Source organism: Elephantulus edwardii, unplaced genomic scaffold (genome assembly GCF_000299155.1).
Source record: "Elephantulus edwardii isolate Elephantulus edwardi_28Jun2011 unplaced genomic scaffold, EleEdw1.0 scaffold00260, whole genome shotgun sequence".
In the NCBI taxonomy this organism is placed as follows: Eukaryota; Metazoa; Chordata; class Mammalia; order Macroscelidea; family Macroscelididae; genus Elephantulus; species Elephantulus edwardii.
In genome coordinates, this window is record NW_006400010.1 from 1,823,641 (window position 1) to 1,833,661 (window position 10,021).

Consider the following 10,021-nt stretch of genomic DNA (forward strand, 5'->3'; position numbering starts at 1 on the left):
TTAGGGCTGTTGTGCATAGGGTCGCTATGAGTCACAAACGACTCGACGGCACATAACAACAACAACATCACTGGAACTTTGCCATATTACTCTTAATGTGGTTTCCTACAGTGGTTTGATGTATAATGCAGTAATGAGTTTAAAATTAGCATATAAAGAAAGACCATTTTATATTCTTTCTAATTGTCTTATTTAGTCAAATGCCAATTGCTGCAATATGGAAGTTCCTGACAAGGTTCTACTAGTATTTCCCCCCACCCCAATTCTTTCTGGTTTTTTCCCCAGTTTTTTAATTTGTTGAATCCTAGTAGCTTTGATGATAAAGTCAATGTTTTGTTCACCTTTTGTATTCCTAGTACCTAACACATAGCATGAATTTGCAAACAAAATAACTCAAGGAAAAGAACTCTAGAATGGCAAAAGTGATTTGCAAGTAAATGTGCTGGATTTAATTGGTAATTTATTTTTCCTGAAAAATGACTGCAGTTTTGTATTTCTGCCTTTTCTCTTTCCATCCTGTTTCTAAGTGTTACCAATGTCTGTACAGGAGAGATAATGTATGTTGAGGTGCATATGTGTTGAACCATTTATACATGTTCATTACTTTCCTATTATTTTTGCCTTCCTTTTGAAATGTGCTTTGACTTTTAGAAACTGCAAGTTCCTTTTTTGGCATATTGATTTAGTAGCCTTCATTTTATGCAATGCAAGTATCCTATATAGAAACCCTTCAGAATTAATAATTGTGTCTCTTCTATAAAAAAATAAGAATAAAAACCTAAGTACATAAGAGAATAATAGTTACAATAGTTAAATCTACCAAAAAGTGGGGTTTTTTCTATAAAACATCAGCAATTTGAAGGGCAGCTAGTTTATATGTTAAGTATTGACATTCTATCCTTTCCCCAATGACTGCTGTTGAGTATTTAGTAGAACAATTGGGGATTGAGGAGAGAGAAAAAGCCACAGAAAATAGGGAGTCAGGATCGGTTGTGTAGTTTGTGAGGGTCAGCTAAAAAGGAAGAATCTAATGTTTAAAAAGAATAAGAATTTCAAGATAGCAACGTTAGTTTTTAAAAAACAATGACCCTTACCCTGCAGAGTTCCCTATCTTGGAATACTAGTCTTCCAATTGGTACTTTGCCTAAAAGCTCATCATAAGTATTTTCTCATTGTATCTGAAAGCATTGAGATCTGAACAACAGAGAGAATTGTTGTTATGTGCCATCAAGTCACCTGTTACTCACAGGGACATTATGTACAGCAGTTCTGAATCCTACCCAATCCTGAGCCAATCTCACTGTCTCTGACACACCTACCCCCAGTACCCCAGTAACTGTGTCAGTCCATCTCATCCAGGGTCTTCCTCTCCTGTGCAATCCTTCAGCCCTTCCAAGCATGATGTCATTCTCCAAGGACTGGTCCCTTCTGACTACATGCATAAAGTATGTGAGACAGGGCTTCAAAATCTTTGCCTCCAAGGAGAAACTTGATTTCACTGTCTCAAGGACAGACCTGTTTGTTCTCTTGGCAGTCCATGGTATGTTCAGTGCTCTTCTCCAGCACAACTCAAAGGCATGCATTCTTCTGTCATCCCTAGTCATTGTAGAACTTTTTGATGTGTAGCAAGTAATCACAAAGATCATGGCCTAAATCGGCTGTACCTAGGTCTCCAGATTAGCATCATTGCACTTTGGCACTTTGGAGTGGTGGTCCCTGACTGCATACTGGGCCTGCTGGTGCTAAGACTGTTTATTGTGGTTCCAAGAGCACTGAAATTATTAACCTCACTCTCTTCTCCATCTATCATGGTGCTGCCAATTGGCACAGTGGTGAAAATCTTTGTCTTCTTGATGTTGAGCTTCAATCCATATTGAAGACAGCAGTCCATGTCCTTCTGCAGCAAATGCTTCAGGTCCTTCTCAGTTTCAGCAAGCAAGATTGTGTCATCTGCATAACAGAAGTTGTTGATAAGTCTTCCTCCAATCCTGATGCCACATTCCTCCTCGGTTTCAAATTATCCATCGTGACCTTGTAGGTAGACTTGTCCACTTACTGGTCATCATAAAATGGTCAACAGAGCCCAAGAACTAAGAATGAGATAATGAGTAGAGAAAGCAACAAAGAACATAGCATTTATTTAGTGTTCTCTTTGGAAGGGAGCCCTACATTAAGTCTTTTAAAAATATACATTATACTGATTTATCATAGAAATCTTATAATATCGCTTTGATTATCCCCATTTACAATTTGAGAGAGCTGAGTTTCAAGGATATAAAATAACTTGCTCAAACTCACATAGTAAGTAAATGGCAAAATGTTGATTACATCTGTCCTCATACTAAGCCTATGAGTGTGGTCTTTCTTGAGTTTTGGTATCATGCTATTATAATGTTTGTTTTGAGGAGTTGGCAACCACAATAAAAGGTACTGCCTTGAGAAGCAGGTCCAAAAAGCAGAAATGTGATTAAGGAGGGAAATTCAGCCTGGCAGTCTCTGTAGGGTGAGGAAACTGAACCAGTCAGAGTGAATTGTCTCTGCTAGAGTAATACAGTGGTTACAGGGCAAATATGGCATGTTGGAGATAGATAACCTTGATTGCTACAAAATAATCTTCCTCCCATAGGAAAGAAGAATTAATACCTTTCAATTGTGATGTTGGCAATGAATACTGAATATACTATGTAATTCCAGAAGAACAAGCATACTTGTCTTGGAATAGTTCAGCCAGAATATTCCTTAGCAGAGACGATGGCAAGACTTCATTTCATTTTCAATATTTTATCAGGAAGAATCATTCTCTGGAGTAGGATACCAAGCTGGCTATACAGAGAGTCAGTGAAAAAGAGGACTTCTCAGTGAGATGGGTGGGCACAGTGGCTGCAGCAATGCCCTTAAGCATAGATTATGGGAATAGCACAGAACCATGCAGCATTCTGTTCTACACAATGAATTGGAACTGACACCATCATACATAGTGCACAACAACAGTGAAAGCAAAGAAATATTCTCAATAGAAATCGAACTTTGTTCACTTATATTCCACTTTCTTCATTATTTTGCAGTAATTGACAATATAGTAAGTATTTCATATATATCTCATTTATAATATATTTATTTCATTTATAAAATTTATATTTCACTTATAAAAGATATATATATTTCATTTATAAAAGTTATCTTTCATTTATAAAAGATATATTTCATATATATATATATATAAGAATTGTGCTGTCAGTGCACAGGTACATGGTTTGAATCCACTAGTTGCTCCATGGGAGAAAGATGGAGAATTTCCTCCTGTGTGAGTTACTGCCTCTGCAAACCTGCTGGAGGTTCAGCTATGGATCAAATCTGACCTGACAGCACATAACAAATTTTATATGTCTATATATGTATGTATGTATATACACAGAGAGAGAGACAAATAGACACATTGACAGATAAACACACATGTAACATATATTTAAAATCTATTATTCTGTGATGGGTGTGAGAGGAAGATAAGTCAGAGCTTAGTAAGATATTGTCTCTGTTTTAGAGAAGTTCAAATGGATGACTCATTACATAAACATGGCTTTCATGAGAATCCCAGCATACATTCCTAATACCCGTAGTCTTGAATATATACAGATAGATATTGTGTGGTTTTTATCTGGACTTTTTTTACCTAGTCATTTGATTTTATAGAATAAATTGCCAATTAATATCTGCTACTATTGCTTTTCTTTTTCCTTTATTCTGGGGCAAGAGAGGAAAGGTTGTAACAAAAGTTAATTTGTATATTACTTGCAACATGTGGTTACTATGTTTTTTTTCCCTTCCAGTGTAAAACTCTTTCTGGAGTCTGTGATCACATCATATCCCTGTCATCAGATCCTCTGGTATCACAGTCTGCTCACCTGGAAGTGATTCAGCTTGCAAACATCAAGCCAAGTGAAGGGCTGGTAAGAAAAAGATGCCATGTTTCTCACAGCCACCATCCTTCAGCAGTTAATGATCTGAGCAAATCTGCCTCTGACTATAGGAATGAAGGAATTCAAACAGTTACTGATCATTTTTGTACTTTTCTTTCCGGGAGTTAATGTAGTGGGAGATTATTTTAAGATGTTTTAGGAAGCTAACATTGAAGAGAATTGAAGATGTTAACTTTTTAATTGTCCTGTTTACCTTGTTAATATTTGCCTTTCTTGCATTTTTCCCTCTCCCCCCAAGCCCCATCATCCAAAGGTCCTTAAATTTAAAGCACGTTTTAGTTCTATAATAAGCAGCACACTGGCACCTATCCATATACATTTGTTTTCCTTTTGTTAATTCTGGGCTTAATAGTTCGTTTGCCGCAACCCCACCTTGGGCAAGTAAGCTAAACAAAACTGAAACTCTTTCTGTCTCATCTATTCTTTCTTAGGAGAGTGAATAAGCAAGGCCAATATCCATGCAATCTATTTTTTATTGTATTATGTAATAAGATAATAATCTGTACTTTGTTCACCTGATATAAAAAAAAGTATATTGATTCTAAATTTAACCCAAGGGAGAGCTTTGTTTAAAAAAGCCTCTAGAAATATAAAATTGATACTCCTCAGGAGACAAAAGCCTCAAACTAGTTGGAGAATATCTTACTTTTCTCTGCAGCTATTCCATGTAGCTTAGTTCTAGAGTGCTTTTACTTGCTATAATAGAATTTTCCAGGACAGACATCAATGGTATCTTAGAAAATAGAAAACGAACTGAATTCAAATCATGTATTCTCAAATATATTGTTGTTTGTTGTTGTTGTTGTTGTTGTTGTTGTTGTTGAGTACCATCAAGTCAGAACCAACCCATAGCTGACCAGTGGGTTTTCAGAGACAGTAAATTTCAAAGGAGGAGATTGCCCGTTCTGCTCTTGGGGAGCAGCTGGTGAATTCAAATTGCATACATTTGGGATACATTTGCAGTGCAGTTTCTTACCACTAGGCCACCAGAGCTCCAAATATTTATTTTTTTTAATTTGGCTTTTCTTCTTCATTTGCATACCTGCCCTAGAAGGTAAAATTTATATGAGTACCAATGACTTTTAGGTCTAATACTGGCTGTTCTGTAACATGACTAACTGTTCTCTAAATATTTGGCAAACAGTTTTAGGGTATTTCTAATTCCTGGTGTTAGTGTGGCTGTTACTGGTGTTTTCCTGGGAAGTAGAAACCAGTCTGTTAGACATAGCTAACTTTCTATTGTCACAATCCGTGAGTTTTGGTTCATTCTAAGGCTTATTTCAATATTTATAAACTCATTTGCACATTTGATTATAGTATCTTGCTTTGTTGTCCTGAGCTGCCTTTTGAAATTTTCTGTTCAGCTCTTTGATTTCTTGATTTCTTCGGTAGCTTTGCCTTCTTGGTGCTCTGATGCAATACTCAGAGTCTCATCTGACATCCATCATGGTCTTTTCTTCTTCTTCAGCCTTTGTAATGATCTTTAGCATTCTTTATGGACGATTTTCTTGATATCCTCCCAGAGCTCATTTGGTCTATGCTCATTGGTGCTCAGGGCCTCAAACCTGTTCCTCAGATGGTTTGGAAATTCGAGTGGGACAGACTTAAGGTCAAATCTTGGTTCCTATGGACTTGATTTCATTTTCCTCAACTTCAGCTTGAACTTGTATATGAGTAGTTGGTGGTCTGTCCCACAGTCAGCACCTGGGCTGGTTTTCACTGCTGATATTGAGCTTGTCCAGCGAGTCTTTCCGCAAATGTAATCAATCTATTTGAGTCAGAAAACCAAAAGGGCCAAACTCACTCAGCATTTCTTAAGCTGAAGGAGTTGAAAACAAATTCAAGCCACGGGTGGCAATACTTAAAGGTAGTTTGGGTAGAATGTTAAATGATCCAGGAAGTATCAAAAGAAGATGGAAGGAGTACAGAGTCATTGTATCAGAAAGAATTGGCTGACACAGAGGAATTTCATGAAATAACATATGAGCAAGAGCCTATGGTGATGAAGGAGGAAGTTCAAGTTGCTCTGAAGGAATTGGCATAAAACAAGGCTCCAGAAGTTGACTGCATACCAATTGATTTATTTCAACAAACAGACACTACCTTGGATGTGCTCACTAGGTTGTGCCAGGAAATCTGGAGGACAGCCAGCTGGCCAACTGACTGGAAGAGATCGATATTTGTTCCCATTCCAAAGAAAGGTGACCCAACAGAGTGTGGAAATTATTGAACAATATCATTGATATCACATGCAAGCAAGATTCTGCTGAAAATTATCCAAAAACATTTGGAACAATATATCAACAGAGAACTGCCAGATGTGCAGGCTGGATTTAGAAGAGGTCATGGTACTAGGGATATTATAGCTAATGTTGGATGGATTTTGGCAGAAAGCAGAGAATACCAGAAGAATGTCTATATGTGCATCATTGACTATGAAAAGGCTTTTGACTGTGTGGATCAAAACAAGCTATGACTGGCTCTGAGAAGAATGGGAATCCGAGAACATTTGATCATGCTAATGCGAAACTTATACTTGGACCAAGAGGCACTCATCAAAAGAGAGCAGGGAGACACTGGCTGGTTCAAAATCAGGAAGGGGGTCTGTCAGGGATGTATTTTGTCTCTATACCTTTTCAATCTGTATGCAGAACAGATCTTCCAAGACGTTGGGCTGTACGAGGAGGATTGTGGCATCAGGATTGGTGGAAGAAGCATCAACAACCTGCGTTATGCAGATGACACAACCCTGCTTGCTGAAAATGAGGAGGACCTGAAGCGCTTGCTGCAGAAGGTCATGGACTGCAGTCTTCAATATGGATTGAAGCTCAACATCAAGAAAACAGATTCTCACCACTGGGCCAATTGGCAGCATCAGTATGGATGGTAAAGAGATTGAGATAGTTAACAGTTTTAGTTGACTTTGCTCCACAGTCAACACTCATGGTAACAACAGCCAGGAAATCAGGAGATGAATTGCATTGGGAAAGTCAGCTGTGAGGGACCTCTCAAGAGTACTGAAGTGCAACAACGTCAGGCTGGAGACTAAGGTGCACCTGATCCAGGCTACAGTCTTTGCAATTATGTGCTATGCATCAGAGAGTTGGACAGTGAATAGGGATGATAGAAAGAGAATTGATGCCTTTGAGCTATGATGCTGGAGAAGAGTGTTGAATATACCATGCACTGCTAGGAGAACAAACAGATTTGTCCTGGAGAAGGTGAAGCCAAAATGCTCCTTGGAGTCAAGGATTCTGAAGCTTCGTCTGACATACTTTGGGCATGTTGCAAGGAGGGACTGGTCCTTGGAGAGGGACATCATGTTTGGGAGAGTGGAGGGACAGCACAGGAGAGGAAGAACCTCGATGAGACGGATTGATTCTTTGAGTGGAGTGGTGGGAATGAGTGTGTTTTAGATGGCGAGGTTGGCACAGGATAGAATGGCGTTTAGGGCTCTTGTACATAAGGTCGCTATGAGTCGCAAGTGACTCGGGGGCACATAACGACAACAACAACAAACTCATTTGAAAAAAATTAAATACAGGTTATTTTTTATTACCTTTACAAAGTTCCATTTCACTTACAAGATCCTTCAACCTATAGCATCAAAGATTTTTCTTTCTATATCTCTTCTTTCAATAGTTAAGGAAAGAAACTTTTTAAGCATTAAAGTATGTTGTTGTTGTTGTTATGTGCTGTCAATTTAGAGTCAACTCCTAGCTGACCCTCCAGCAGGTTTTCATAAGCTGAAAATTGCACAGTAGGAGGTTACCAATCTTACTCCCACTGAGCAACGGTGGATTTGAACCTGCTGCCTTAGGTTAGGTATACAGCTCCTTAAACACTAGACCACCAGAGGTTCCTAAGCATTAGATATTATAAAATCGTATAATGTTACGGAGCTCTGGTGGCCTCGTAGTAAGAAGCTGCACTGCAGTCCTAAATAGTACAGGGTCCACATCCACTAGATGTTCTACACGAGAAAGATGGACAATCTCCTCCTAGGTGATTTACAACCTCTTAGAACTCTCTGGATTCTTCTAGGTTGCATAACACTGGTCTGTGCATTGCTGTACAGAGATAACTCGTGGTTGCTGTGATGCTGAAGACTGTGAAAGTGATGTGCCAGTCGTGGTAATGGGTACCCATGGTGGACAGTGTTGGCTGGAGCTTCCTGACTAAAACAAGCCTGGAAGCAGGAGCGGCATCCACTTTCGAAATGGCTTGCCTCTGGAAACTCTGTGTACTAACAGTGCTCAGGCCATTCATTCATAGGGTCGCTATGAGTCATCTACGACTCGACAGCATCAAACAACAACAGAACTCTCTGGAGGATCAGGTGTCCATCAGTTCGAACTCGATGTCACACTATCACCACCACAACAGCACTATATTACAGTAAGAGTCAAGACTCCTGGATACAAATTACTTGACAATGTGGGTTTTAGTGTTGTTGGGGGTCAAGAGTTGAATCTAACCTCTTTACCTGAATATTTTTCATGTGTAAAATGTAGAGGACAGAACAGAGTGGGCTGAAAACCAGAAAGCAGTTGCCATAGAGTAGTTTCTAATTCATGGTTGACACTATATATGTCAGAGTAGAACTGTACTCCATAGGGGTTTCATTAGTTAATTTTCCCAGCCAGATCATTAATCTTTCTCTGGAGGCACCCCTTAGTGAACTAGATGTAGATCTTCTTTCAAGCTCCTTAAAGCTTTTCTGTGTTTCTAAGAATAGTATTGTTTTGAGAAAGGATCCTGATATTTCCACTATGAATATACCCTGAAGGAAGCTTTCGAGTCCTTTGACATGTAAAGGATAGCCATTGGGCTGGGCTTGAGGGGAGTGAGGAAGGACACTGGATCACTAAAGATCATACACATTCTTCCTGGGAACGTCATCCTGACATGTTGCTTCCTGGAAAAGCACATTGATCCCACCATTCCGGCTTTCCAAATTCCTCAGCTCCTTACCTAATTACATTTGATAAAATTTCTTAGATTTTGAGTTTCTGTGACATTATAAAGGAGTAATTAGAGAAGTGCCTAGTTGTGATTAAAACATGCAACTTCTAAAATGCTTTTAAACAACAATAATTAGCAGAAAACTATAGAAAGAAAGATGGGAGCTATCGTAAATTGTTAAACTTGAATTAGAACCAAGAGATGAGTTAATAGAGAGAAATGTGTTTAGGGATATCCTTAGAGAAGTCTTTTGGCCTCAGAGAATTCTTTTTCTATTTACGCTGTCTGGATCATCTCCAAATAATGCCTTATTCCACTGACCCAACTGTGAGGTTGTCTTGGCTCCTGCTGGTAAAAAGACATTTGGAAACAGGATGAAGTGAATGTCATTTTGGCAGCCTGAGCTAGTGAACGGTGGCTGTTCTAGTCAGTTCCAGATTTTTTCTTCTTCTTCTTCTTCAAAAAGGAAGAAATGGGCAATGAAGAGGCTGGTGAAATAAATGGAAATGCAGGTTTCTTTCATTTCCCCACCACCACCACCAATAAAATATCCATTTGAATAACAGTTCCTGTTGCCATTTGAACCTTTTCCCAGATGTGAACAAGTGATCAGATGTGATTCTGTGGGCTCTTTATGATTCAAAAGAGGATTACTTTGAAGCTTTTCCAAGGAACTTGTTTCTTTTCTTAATTTCTTTGGATGCATGATTTTTTGATGATTTTTCTCATTAGCACTACCAGTAGGAGATAAGTAGAATTATGAAACCAGATTTTATTTCTAGAAACAGTTATAACAGATGGTTTACTAAAATTGTTATCACATATTCTCTGTGGCATTCTTTGGATTTAATTTGTTCCTTCTATCTTACTGCTCATGACTATGACAAGCTTCTAGAATTGAACTCTATGTACATAACTACATGTTGTTGGTTGTTGTTGTTACGTGCCTTCGAGTCGCCTGCGACTCATAGTGGCCTTATGTACAACAGCTTATACTCTGCTCTGTCCTGTGCCAGTCGCACTGTCTCGGATACTCCCATCCCGGTTACCCCAGTCACTGAATCCATCCACCTCATAGA

The 10,021-nt window shown here is 38.7% G+C and overlaps 1 protein-coding gene across 1 annotated transcript in view; it reads left to right on the top strand.

Annotated features, from left to right (window-relative positions):
- Positions 1-10,021, top strand: part of CNKSR2 (connector enhancer of kinase suppressor of Ras 2) — a 287,354-nt gene that overhangs the window by 81,772 nt on the left and 195,561 nt on the right. The window contains exon 5 of the mRNA XM_006899544.1: positions 3,828-3,947. Coding sequence (XP_006899606.1) covers positions 3,828-3,947 — 120 coding nt within the window. The remainder of the gene's footprint in view (positions 1-3,827; positions 3,948-10,021) is intronic.